Here is a 14,031-nt window from a genome sequence, read left to right on the forward strand (position 1 = left end):
CAAAAAAAATATATTCCACTGAGAAGAAAAGGGTGTAAAAGAAAAGACAGCCATCCGTGGCTAAGTAAAGAAATTAAGGATAGTATTTGACTAAAAACAAGGGCATATAAGGTAGCCAAATCTAGTGGGAGGATAGAGGAATGGGAAAACTTTAAAAGACAGCAAAAAGTAACAAAAAGACTGATTAAGAAAGGGAAGATAGATTATGAAAGTAAATTAGCAAAAAATATAAAAACAGATAGTAAGAGTTTTTATAGTTATATAAAAAGAAAAAGGGTGGCTAAAGTAAATGTTGGTCCCTTAGAGGATGAGACCGGGAAATTAATGGTGGGAAATATGGAGATGGCAAAAACACTGAATGAATATTTTATATCAGCCTTTACAGTAGAAGACACTAAGAATATCCCAACACTGGACAAACAGGGGGCTAAAGGGGGGGGAGGAGCTAAACACGATCAAAATCACTAAGGAAGTGGTACTCGGTAAAATAATGGGACTCAAGGCGGATAAATCACCTGGACCTGATGGCTTACATCCTAGGGTCTTGAGGGAAGTGGCGGTAGGGATTGTGGATGCATTGGTAATAATTTTCCAAAACTCCCTGGACTCAGCAAAGGTCCCGGCAGACTGGAAAACTGCTAATGTAACACCCTTATTTAAAAAGGGCAGTAGACAGAAGGCTGGAAACTATAGACTATAGCCTAACATCTGTGGTAGGTAAAATTTTGGAGTCCATTATTAAGGAGACAATAACAGGACATTTGGATAATCATAATTTAATAGGACAAAGTCAGCATGGTTTTATGAAGGGGAAGTCATGTTTGACAAATTTGCTGGAGTTCTTTGAGGAAGTAACATATAGGGTGGATAAAGGGGAACCAGGGGACGTAGTGTATTTAGACTTCCAAAAGGCATTTGACAAGGTGCCACACAAGATTATTGCTTATGATAAAAAATCACGGGATAGGGGGTAATATTCTGGCATGGATAGAGGATTGGCTATCTAACAGAAGGCAGAGAGCTGGGATAAATGGTTCATTCTCAGACTGGCAATCAGTAACTAGTGGTGTTCCACAGGGGTCAGTGCTGGGTCCCCAACTCTTTACAATCTATATTAACGATTTGGAGGAGGGGACCGAGTGTAACATATCAAAGTTTGCAGATGATACTAAGATGGGAGGGAAAGTAGTGAGTGAGGAGGACATAAAAAAACCTGCAAGGGGACATAGACAGGCTAAGTAAGTGGGCAGAGATTTGGCAGATGGAATACAATACTGGAAAGTGTGAGGTTATGCACTTTGGCAGGAAAAATCATAGAGCAAGTTATTATCTTAATGGCAAGAAACTGGAAAGTACTGAAGTACAAAGGGATCTGGGGGTCCTGGTGCACGAAACTCAAAAAGTTAGTATGTAGGTGCAGCAAGTGATCAAGAAGGCCAATGGAATGTTGGCTTTCATTGCTAGGGGGATAGAATATAAAAATAGGGAGGTATTGCTTCAGTTGTACAAGGTATTGGTGAGCCCGCACCTGGAATACTGCGTACAGTTTTGGTGTCCATACTTAAGAAAGGACATACTTGCTCTCGAGTCAGTACAAAGAAGGTTCACTCGGTTAATCCCGGGGATGAGGGGATGGACATTTGAGTAGATTGGGACTCTACTCATTGGAGTTCAGAAGAATGAGAGGCGATCTTATTGAAACATATAAGATTGTGAAGGGGGTGGATGCGGGGAGGATGTTCCCGATGATGGGTGAAACTAGAACTAGGGGGCATAGTCTTAGAATAAGGGGCTGCTCTTTCAAAACTGAGATGAGGAGGAACTACTTCACTCAGAGGGTGGTAGGTCCATGGAATATGCTGCCCCAAAAAGCTGTAGAAGCTACATCATTACATAAATTTAAAACAGAAATAGACAGTTTCCTAGAAGTAAAGGGAATTAAGGGTTACGGGGAGCGGGCAGGAATTTGGACATGAGTCTAGGTTCGGATCGGTCATGGCCCTGTGGGTAGCGGAGCGGGCCCAGGGGCCGTGTAGCCTGATCCTGCTCCTATTTCGTGTGTCTAAATTAAAGTCACCCATGATAACTGCTGTGTCCTTACTGCACGCATCTCTAATTTCCCGTTTAATGCCATCCCCAACCTCAGCATTACTGTTTGGGGGTCTGTATACAACTCCCATTAATGTTTTCTGCCCCTTGGTATTTCTCAGCTCTGCCCATACAGATTCCACATCATCAGAGCTAATATCCTTCCTGACTATTGTGTTAATCTCTTTAACCAGCAATGCTACCGCACCTCCTTTTCTCCTGTCCTTCCTGAATATTGAATACCCCTGGATGTTGAATTCCCAGTCTTGGTCACCCTGGAGCCATGTCTCCGTAGTCCCAATTATATCATAGTTTGCATCTATTTGCGCAGCTAATTCATACACCTTATTACGAGTGCTTCTCGCATTAAGACACAAAGCCAACAGGCTTGATTTTTTAACATTCTTAGTCCTTTTAGAATTATTATTATTTATTGTGGCCCTGTTTGATTTACACCCTTGATTTCTCTGCCTTCCACTTTTGCTTTTCTCCTTCCTGTCTTTTGTTTCTATTAGGGTTGTGAAGGGGTGGAAAGTTTCCGGTAAATTTCCGGACATTTTCCACGGGAATTTTTCCCAAAAAAGCACATGCTAGCATAATTTGTTTTGTATTTCTTTCATTTTTTTTCTACAGGTCCTCTTAAAATTACTAACAGAGATGGAATCTTAATTATTAAGGAATTTCTTAATATATGTTTATCTTCTTACTTGGCTTGTTTTAATGATTACAAGTTTTGTGTGTGACTGTGAACAAATGTGTCCTGATTGGTTGGATGAGCGATTAGCTCCCTCTATTGGTGATGTAGCGTCGTGCATGCACAGGTCATGCTTCCATCACATGGAGCATCAGGAAAACTTTACTCGCCCTGTTGCAATCGTGCTGATCGACCGCAGTTCGACACAGAGACGAATGCCCTTTATTTCTCTGCATAGAACAATGCCACGTTTACCGTCAGATGTGTGGAAGCATTTTACCCCAGGCATTAAAGATGGAAAGCCTGTGTACATGTGTAAACACTGTACAAAGCCATATGTAAAGAATGCCACAAAGATGCAGCAGCATTTATCCAAATGTAACAACTTCTCTCAAAGCTCACAGCAGTCAGCCCAGAGTCCCTCTGCTTCCATTCAAGAAGATGATGGTTCACATTCAGCATCAGGCTCCTTATCAGCAACTCCTGGCCCACTTGGAAGGCTCTTCGATACAATGGATAACCAAAGCCAGAAGAATGCAGATGAGTGCCTTGCTCGAGCTGTATATGCGACAGGCTCACCCCTCATGCTCATAGCCAATGGATTTGAGAACCATGGAAACACTGTACAAGTACAAAGAACAAGAACACCACAGTGAAGCTGCCCAGCAACACTAGATGCGGTGGCGTTGTCCATAATGTACAACAGCCTTCTGGAGGGTAAGGAGTCGCTGCAAGAAATAGCAGTATCCCAGTCTGGGGATATGGAAACCACCATCAAGAAAATACCACTGGATGATGTGTTTTGGGAGAGAGTGGTTAGCAGCCTTAAACAACTCTCACCGGTAGCATTTGCAATTGCTCAGATTGAAGGAGATGACGCTGTCTTGTCAGATGTTCAGGCTTTTTGCTGATTTAAAAGAACAAATCAGCATTGCCCTACCCACATCCCTGCTGCTCAAAGCAGAGGAGAAGGCAATTGTTCAATTCATACAGACGCGTCAAGAATTTTGTGTCAAGCCGATTCATGCTGCAGCATGCATGCTGGACCCAAAGCATGTTGGGAGACCAATACTTTCTGGAGAACAGATCAACAGTGCTTAGTGTGATTTCTACCCTCTCACGCCACCTCAATCTGGACATGGGCAAAGTTCTGGGAAGTCTGGCAAAGTTCTCTACCAAGCAAGGTCTTTGGAATGGGGACGGGATATGGGAATCATGCAAGCATATCAGTGCACATACCTGGTGGAAGGGACTTTTGCATCTGAGGCCCTGTCACCTATTGCATCGGTGATACTCCAAATCCCACCTTCATCAGCGGCCTCTGAACGAAACTGGTCACTTTTTGGGAATACGCATACAAAGGTGCGCAACAGGTGCACAAGAGAGTGGAGAAACTGGTGGCTATCCGGGCGAACCTACAACTTACTGAGCCAGATACAGAAGTGTCCACCACACAGCTAGACACTGACACAGAGGAGGAAATGGACATGTCGGGGCCAGAGCCAGAGAATCAGGAGGAGCAATGATGAGTAGAAGACTCAAAGGGACAAAATAAGGACAAATTACAGGCTAAATAAGCTGACGCTCTTTTTATTTTATTTTAGATGGGTCTTTTTTGTGGGAGTTCAATAAAGTTCAAAATTATAACCTAAATAAAGTTTTGAAAGCCTGTTTTTATTTGTATGGAACAGTATGTCTATTTTGATGACAAAGATAATATAAGGGTCAGAGACAAAAACCATCAGTGTGCAAAAAAAACTCTAAATTCCCATGGAAAGTTTCCTCTTTTAAAAATTCCCGGAATTTTGCAACCCTAGTTTCTATCCTTGCTTCCCTTTCCTCCGTCTCCCTGCACAGCTTCCCAACTCCCTGCCATTTTAGTTTAAACTCTCCCCAACAGCACTAGCAAACACTCCCCCTAGGACATTGGTTCCGGTCCCACCCAGGTGCAAACCGTCCAGTTTGTACTGGTCCCACCTCCCCCAGAACCAGTTCCAATGTCCCAGGAATTTGAATCCCTCCTCCTTGCACCATTCCTCTAGCTACGGTGATGCTAGGGCATGGAAACTTTTCTGCTATTGGCTCTGCTATGTTGAAAAATCCTAGGTTTTGTATATCTGGTTGAATTCAGAGTACAAATTCCACCTTTGTGCCCTAAGAATTCTTCTTTTAAAGTGTTGTGGAAGTAATTTTATAATATAAAATAATACCAGTAAATCTATATAATATATATTTTTAATAGCCTTGCAGGAGATACTACAGGTTCCCTTCATGGAGACCAGCCATTTGTGGTTCTGTCCTTAACACTGATGTGTCAGACAGCAGCTTCATATGGAAACCTGTAAATTGCCATTAGCACAGTCTTGAATGTTGATCTGAATGTATCCAAGGTGGTAATAAGAGTGATTACTGGCTGAGTGCAGAAGTACCTGGTAGATACTGTATTGAGCTTTTCCTGGCTTGGGTTTAACTGAACTCAAATGGTAATTTATTTATGGAACTATTGAAACTCATGTAACTAGAACAAAAACGGAGTGCTGTAAATACTCAGCAGGTCAGGCAGCATCTGTGGAGAAAGAAACGGGGTTAACATTTCAGATTGATGACCTTTCATCACATAAGCTTGTCTGAGCAGATAAAAATATGTTGCGGACTAGGGCAGATTATTTATTGAGGCTGCGTGCCTCAGATTTCAGCAGCTATGTAGATTTAACGCCTGTGGGGTGGGATTCCCGGGTCTCGGGAAACCAGGCAGCTTCTGAATTTACCACGGTGAAAAGAATTCCTAAACTTTTCTCTTATTTTCAGTCCGGAAGAATAATTGAAGCACAAGATAGTGATGTCAGTCAGGAACTGGAGAGTCAGTCTTCAGCAGCACCCACAGTGAATCGAAGATATGTCTTGCCAAGTGGAAGAATCATGCCGAACACAATTTTTGTTGGTGGAATTGATTTTGAGGTATGCTGTGATATAATGCTTATTTTTTTTTAATTGATTGGAATTTTAATTTATTGAAAGTTGTAAACGTGTTTGGATTGCTCTATGGAACAACCTGCATTTCCTCTTTTATCCACCGTATAGCATCATGTACAGTAGATTAGAAAGTTTGTTGTCTGCTCAACCCACCCATATCTAAAATGGCAGGGTGCTACTTTACTGGTAAAGTAAATGGCCCAGAAATTCGGTCGGAGGCTTCCCGTGGGTGCAAGCCTCCGACCTGCACTTACCTAGCGCGCCGGCCGTTGTGCTGTGAGCCCGCGTGGGATTCCGATCCTGGGCCTGCTCCAACTGCCGGCGCGCAGTGCTTGCGTATCCCAGGAGCGCAGTTAGTTTGAAGCATCCCCTGGGATCACGTGGGCCACGGAGAGCCAATCGTAGCAGGGAATCTCTATTCATAGGTTTGACAGGAAGACCTGTCAAATCTATGATTAGAGTTCAGCCCCAAAACATAACTAAAACTTCAAAAAAATGTTTTAAAAAATCAGATTTTTAAAATAATTATAAATTACATAAAATAACTATTTTAAACAATAATTTAAATTTTTGAGACAATGAATTAGTTTTTAGCGGGGCTAAAAATAAACTTAATTTAAAATATTTAAAAATAATAAACCTGTGGAAAATATGTTTTAATTTTACTTAATTCATCACTTACCTTGTTAAAAGCAGGCCTTGCGACTGCTTTTTAAAAGCGTAGCTGCTGGAGACTTACCCTCCCGGAGAAACCTGTATTTAAAAAAAAAAAAAAAAAAAAAAAAAAAAATGGAAGTTCCAGGCGTACGCGCTGCCTCTCCGGCGCACGCGATCGACCTGTGAACCTCTTCCTTTAAGGGAACGGAAGTTCCGGTTTCCCACGCATGCACAGTGCATGCATGAAAGCGGCACTTTCGTTGGGCCAATGCATGAGTACCCAGTACGTACTCACCCGTGGGGACCCGAATTTCTGGCCCATTGAGAAATAATTGAACACTGAAAAATATATTAGCGTCTTAAAATGTGTGTTCTGTGTAGCATACATGTAGCATAAAAGCTACAAATGTAAAAAGCTATGGCGATAACTGAACAGTACCCTGCTGCTACCAGACAGTTAATGTAAAAAATACACTGATCAAAATTTATTCTGGGGCATTCATTCCATTTGATTTTAAGAGCTTTTCATAGGTTAATTTTCAGGATAACTTATTTTTTATCCATTCAATTTTGTACCTTTGTAGTCAAGAGGCTAATGGTACCTGTTTTTATTCCCCTCACCACTGCTGGAAGAAGCCACAGCCTTAATTTAGCAATAACCCAAACAACAAGGCTCTAACTAGGAACTGAACAGGCCTCTGCTTTCCTTTACTCCATGGCACTGAACATTACTGTGCTAATTGTGTTGCATGAACATTAGTATGCTGATGGCCCTGCTGGAACATTCCATTTTAAGACCTGGCAGTGTAATTTAAAATGGAACTGTATGGGGGGAGAATTTTCAACTCGCATGCCCGTTTTATCATAAGTGAGTGCCATGACCCCAAAAGTCTGATCGCAATCTCGCACGCCTGTTCTGTGCTGAAAATATGCTTGTTGGCATTTGGGTTGGGCCACCTTTTAGATCTCCAGCACACCTGGTTGAAATTGGCGGTGCCTATTTAAGCATGCACGCTTGTTTAAGGACTTAAATACAGTTTTAAATAGCTATTGTGTCCAATTTGTAAATTCTAAAAGTGATAGAAATAATGAGTGGGAACAGCCAGAGAGCCCATTTTTAGCAGGATTTAAAGGATCATCAGCTGCTCTCGACCAAATCACTGGTCAGTTTATTTTGACTGCTAGTATGCTGCTTTTACGTTTTTGGGAGTTATGGCTGCTGGAACTGTTTCAGAAAGTAATTTGGTGAGCCTGCAGAGGATTTTGACCAGAGACTCCTAGCAAACTTCTGTTTGGATTTAATGAGTGTGGTGCCTGGAATGTCTTTTTGGCAGGAGTAGTAGAAGCACGGTGGCATAGTGGTTAGCACTGTTGCCTCACAGCGCCAGGGACCCGGGTTCGAATCTGGCCTCGGGTGACTGTGTGGAGTTTGCACATTCTCCCCGTGTTTGCGTGGGTTTTCTCCGGGTGCTCCGGTTTCCTCCCACAGTCCAAAGATGTGCGGGTTAGGTTGATTGGCTATGATAAATTGACACTTAGTGTTAGGGGGATTAAATACGTGGGGTTACGGGGATAGAGTGGGATATGTGTTGGTGTAGGGGTTACGGGGATCGGGTGGGATATGTGTCGGTGCAGGCTCGATGGGCCGAAATGGCCTCTATCTGCACTGTGGGGTTTCTGTGTGATTCTGTGTGAAGCAAGCTAGATTCAGGGACATGCAGCTGAAGAGGCAGAAGGAGGGAAGCTCACAGGAGGCATTTTCCCACTAGAGTGTACAGGCTAAGAACTTCATACCTGCAGTTCATTGAGGAGCAGTGTGTGAGGAGGCTCCACTTTACCAAGGAAGCTGTCACCGAGCTATGTCATCAGCTTCAGCTCAGCGTGTTTCACGTATGTCCACGCCTGTGGCTGTGAAAGTCACTGGCCCTGAATTTTTATACCACAGGATCATTTATTAATGTTGTAGATCTTATCTGCTACAGCATGCAATCAGCTGTGCATGCCTGCGTCAGGCAGGTAATGGATATGTTTTTTGCCAGAACCAATGAATTCATCTCGTTTTCCATGGACACCATGAATCAAGAAGACAGGACTCTGGGCTTTGCAAGAATTGTAGACTTCCCCCAAGTGCAGGGCATCATCGACTGCACACAAAACAACAGTCTTCTGGGCTCCAGTGCAAGAGCCTGGAGTGTACATGAATAGGAAGGGATTCCAGTCGCTGAACGTGCAGCTGGTGTATGACAACATGCAACACGTTATGCAGGCCTCTGCGTGATTTCCTGGCAGCTGCCATGATGCTTTCATTTTGCACCAGTCCTCAATCCCCCCCCCCCCCCCCCCCCCCCCCCCCAAGTTTCACCCACACCAAGTCAGAGGCTAGCTGCCTAGGAACAAAGGCTATCACCATCAGACCTGGTTCATGATACCTCTCGGTGCCATGCCTACACCTGAGCCCCAACACAGTAGGCCATGGATCTCTTCCAGCATTGCTTTCATTTCCTGGGTAGGTCTGGAAGAGTGTTGTAGTAAAGCCCCTAGAGAGTCTCCTGCAAAAACATTGTCTGTTGCATTTGCTGCCACTTTGCCATCCAGAGGGGCCAACCCACTTGGCCACCTGCAAAGCAAGACATGGGAGCAAAGGAATATGAGCAACAAGATGACGAGAAGAGCAAGACCCATTATCCTGCCAGCTGCAAGAGCTTTTCAATAGCAGCTCATCAAGGAGTGTGCTTGGCAGACAACTTCCTATTTCACTGAACCAACGGACTCACTCCACATCAGTCCCAGCCTGACCACCATCCTGAAGACTGCCCTTAACCCAAATTCTAGCATGGGTCTTGACAAATCGCATTGTCTAATCAACAAATACTTGCCAAACAAACTCAGTATAGAATCCTAGAACGACAACATTGAAGGAGGCCATTCGGCTCATTGTGCCTGTGCCAGCTCCTTGGTAGAGCTATCCAATGAGCACCACTCCCCATCTCTTTCCCCATAGCCCTGTAAATGTTTTCTTTTCAAGTATTTATCTAATTTTCTTTTGAATGTTACTATTAAATCTGTTTCCACCACCCTTTCAGGCACAACTACTCACTGAACATTTTTTTCCCTCATGTCGCCTCTGGTTCTTTTGCCAATCACTTTAAATCTGTGTCCTCTGTTTACTGACCCTTCTGCTACTGGAAAGAGTTTCTCCTTATTTACTCCTAGCAAAAACCATTCATGATTTTTGAACACATCTATTAAATCTCCTCTTAACCTTCTATGCCCCAAGGAGAATAACCCAAGCTTCTCTAGTTTCTCCACATAACTGAAGTCCCTCATTCTAATAAATCTCTTCTGCACCCTCTCTAAGGCCTTGACGGCCTTCCTAAAGCGCGCACAGAATTCTGTAAAAGAATGTTATTTACAATGATCTTTAAAACGTCCATAAACTACTGATCACCCTGGTGCAACCCCCTAGTTGCCGGTCTTGTGCTCTTCTACCTACTGTAATACTGCTAAGAGGTTCTCGATGGCTTCAGTTGGGAGGCAGAACGCTGGTATGCCTCCAATTTGGGCACTTGAGATGGCTGTGGTTGGCATCTCTAGATCGGGCCTGAGAAATCTGACTGCAGAATGTAGCATCTTGGCTGCTACTGGACAGTCTGGCCCAGCTGACTTTACAGGACAAGGGGGTGGCAATGGAGAAGGCATGCTACCCTCCTCAGAAGACAAGCATGTGCCTCTCCTGTGGTACCATTGGCAACTTCAGTCTGTACACAGGTGACCACAGGCTCCATGGTCAACTGCAGTAACTTGATGCCATTCATGAGTACTACACACAAGCTGGAAGTAGACTCCTCCACACTGTCCAACATGGTGCATAGCCCCCCTCCCCCCATGACAAGCACGTCAGTGCACTTGACAATTTCTGATGCGCAGCCACAATTTTTCTTTTGTAGACTGAGCCCTAAAAGTTGTCATCTGTGCTATCTACGGCAGTGCTAAGGTGCTAGCTTGTCTTCCAGTGAACTGTGTCCTGCATGTCCTCCTTTTGCTTGTGCATCATCCAGTGCGGACCCCTCTTGCTCACTATCTAAAGGTCAGAGTGTCAATTTCTGAGCTATGGCATGTAAACGTGAGTGATGGTGCATCTTCAGTTGGAGTATTCTCCTGGTCCTTTATTGCCAAGAGGCCCAGGACATCTGCAGGACATGGAAAGAGGGGATGGAACAAATGGTTAGTAGCTAAAAGCAATGGTATATTGTTGTAAAAGAGTGGTTGGCCGATGCAGACCGAGTAAAAGGGAAAGTTAGGATGGCTCAATGACCAAGTACCCTGTGGGACATTTCCTCCCGCTGCAACACCTGTAACTGCTCTAGCTCTCCCTCTGCCAAGGGCATGCATGGCTGTCTCTTCTGTGGATGTGATGACTTGAAAGGATGGTGTCCCTCCCATGGTGCGCGTCTTCTCCCTGGCATTGTGTGCAAGTTTGTCCTGCAAGAGCAAGGGGAGTGTGTAAGCGGCATGCTGGAAAAAGTTGAGAATATTTGGGTGTTTGGCTGTTAATGGAGAAGCATTAGGTGTGTGCAGAAGTAGTACAGGACAGTGGTGACATTGATGACAACTGTGAATGGCAGTCTTGCCTTAGCAGCTCTGGTCAGGTCATTGAAATTTTTTCTACACTGCTTCAAGGGTCTAAACTTCTGACATTGATGCATTCTACTACCTCAAACCATTCTCGCCTGTTAATGTATCAGTGCCCCCTTTTTCCATTGGATGGGAAGAAAATGCTTTTCCTCATGTACTAAAGCTTCCAGGGCATTATCAAATGGACATGGTTGAACCTGAATGGTTTGTACGTTCACGCTGATGTCATTGGGCGAGCGACTTGGTTGTCTTGATCACTTTGTGCTCTTTTTGGGCGTAACCTGAAAATCTTCCCCTATGACTTTTAATATGATAGTTATTTTCCACTGGGGTGGCGAGAGGGGTGGGGGGTGGGTGCTGTTGCATGATCAATGACGAGCAGAACTTGTCTCTTTTTTAATCTGAAGAATGAGCAGAAAGGAATCCACGTTTTGAAAGAATTTTAGTAGAATAGCATTCATGCTGCTCAGCTCTAAATAGCACACTTTGGGTCAAGTACCTAGCACTAGGGTTTATTTCTAGAGTGATAGAATTGAAAAGTAGGGAAGTTATGTTAAACCTGTATTGAACCTTGGAGTACTGCGTACAGTTCTGGTCACCATATTATAAAAAGGATATAGAGGCACTGGAGAGGGTGCAGAGAAGATTTACAAGGATGATACCAGAAATGTGAGGGTATACATATCAGGAAAGGATGAACAGGCTGGGTCTCTTTTCTCTTGAAAAATTGCTGAGGGTGACCTAATAGAGGTCTTTAAAATTATGAAAGGTTTTGATAGTGGATACAGAGAGAGTGTTTCCACTTGTGGGGAAGAGCATAACTAGAGGCCATCAATACAGGATAGTCACCAAGAAATCCAATAGGGATTTCAGAAGAAACTTCTTTACCCAAAGAGTGGTGAGAATGTGGAACTCGCTACCACAAGGAGTGGTTGAAGCGAAAAGTATAGATGCATTTAAGTGGAGGCTAGGCAAGCATATGAGGAAGAAGGGAATAGAGGATTATGCTGATAGATTTAGATGAGGGAAGGCAGGAGGAGGCTTGAGTGGAGCATAAACGCCAGCATGGACTGGTTGGGCCGAATGGCCTGTTTCTGTGCTGTATATCCTATGTAAACCTGTGTACCTAAATTTCTGTCTGCATTGCAAAATAATATTCCTATTGTCCCGTTTACCTTCCTCAAAAATGTCAATGATCTGAATTAAGCAGTACATAGCTTGCTACCTAATCTCTTTGAAAGTGAACTCCCCCCCCCCCCCCCCCCCCCCCCCAAACAATAACAGGAAACTGGGATATTTTAATTCAGTTTTATATTACGTACCCTTGATAAGGTAAGATGTGCATTTAGGAGAACTTGGGAAATGTGTCCTCTACCTATCCTGTTGGGCTATCAACAATTTTAAATTTGCATGGGGAGATTTGGGGTGGCATTGGGAGGTAAATTTGCCATCTGCATGTAATAATTGGTGAAGCAGAACAATCACTGATAGAAATGCCCTGGTATGGTGCTCTGACTGGGTCCCCATGTCTTTGGTGAAATCGCGAGGAGAAAAGCCAGTCAGGACAGGAATATGAGTGATGATTTGGGAAGGAAATTAAGATTAGCATACAAGATGACCCCTCTTTCCACTTAGCCCCCAAACTGAGGCACAATTTCTACATTTATACCTCGGTATATATGAGCTGAGGTTTCCCACTTATGCACTCTCCAGCTTGCTATTTTCCCCCCATTCACTTGAGCCTGGGCAGCCCTTGTGAAAACCTTAAGCAAAATGGTGGTGGGCAGGATCGGAGCACGAACAAGGTACAGGAAACTCTTTATTATCCGGCACCAACGGGACCGGCGTGGTGCCGGCTTATCAAAAAGTCCGGATTACAGAGAGGCATAGTTAAAAGGTACGAGAGCTCCGTACACAGCAACAAATCCTGGCTTCTCTGTTGCTTAGCAACATGTGCAGGAACTCCAGCCACAGACCAAGCGTCCCTGTTGCTTAGCAACAAGTGCACGAACCCCAGTTACACAGCCACAGATCCGGGAACTGCCACTAATATGAAGTAAAACTTACCTGAACCTACTCCTGAATTTTGCCGGTTAACAGAGATTTCCGGTTATTTAGGTGCCGGTTAAGAGAGTTTCCTGTACCTCAATCTGATTTTAGGGCCATTCCCGCCAGGTGGAATGAGTTTAAATTGGCATTAAAGTATCTTTAAAGCTGCAACTTTAAGCAGCCATGTTGTGCCAGATAATGTTTAGATATTCTAGATAAGGGGATTTGTCTTTTAGTAGGTTTGTCTTGGATGCAGCTCTCAACAAACCTTAAAAATAAAAAATAAAAATCCACCTCCTTCCTGAAAGTACGACTGAGCCAGAATCCTAATATATAGTCCTCTTGATTTTGGGGCTTTTATTTTTCTTGAAATCTGGTCAAAAAATTGTCTGAAAACACTAACTGCTTTTCAGGTGAAAAATAAAGCAATATATGTAATTACAAAATGTAGTTTAATAGGCAAAACAATTCTGGAAGAAAAAAGAATTCAACGAACTAAATGCTCACGATCACAAAATATAACACGGAAAGGAGTTGTCGGCATCATTAGCTGCATCCTCCGCGCCTCTTCCGTGTGGAACTTTACTCAGCCATCTAAATGTGACATCGATGACTGAAGGTGCGAATTACGTCACAGCTGTCCATTAGTATGATGAAAAGACAGTGTTCCCCTTGTCAAACGGGGAAAATGGCTGCATATATCACATCAGAGCTGCAGAACGCTGACATTGATATTTGCAGGTTTTGTTGGGTTTAATCCTAATTTTGGAATTGTTCATCTTGGGGTTATTCAGGTTTTACCTTAAAATCAAAAGACCTACTAATAGTGAAACCTCAATTAATTACCTTGTAGAATCTTCATTGTTCCAATGCAGCATTTTTTTGTACTGTTCATCTCCCTGTTTGTCTCATGCACTGAAAATAATTGCTAGAAA

General features: G+C 43.5%; 1 protein-coding gene across 3 annotated transcripts in view; it reads left to right on the forward strand.

Moving 5' to 3' along the window:
* Positions 1-14,031, forward strand: part of dazl (deleted in azoospermia-like) — a 147,911-nt gene that overhangs the window by 24,523 nt on the left and 109,357 nt on the right. For all 3 annotated transcript variants that reach the window (XM_085988023.1, XM_085988022.1, XM_085988024.1), the window contains exon 2: positions 5,591-5,740. In XM_085988023.1, coding sequence (XP_085844149.1) covers positions 5,591-5,740 — 150 coding nt within the window. The remainder of the gene's footprint in view (positions 1-5,590; positions 5,741-14,031) is intronic.

The sequence above is a fragment of the Somniosus microcephalus genome, chromosome 5 (assembly GCF_052327205.1).
Source record: "Somniosus microcephalus isolate GS21.2 chromosome 5, FLI_Smic_1.0, whole genome shotgun sequence".
In the NCBI taxonomy this organism is placed as follows: domain Eukaryota; kingdom Metazoa; phylum Chordata; class Chondrichthyes; order Squaliformes; family Somniosidae; genus Somniosus; species Somniosus microcephalus.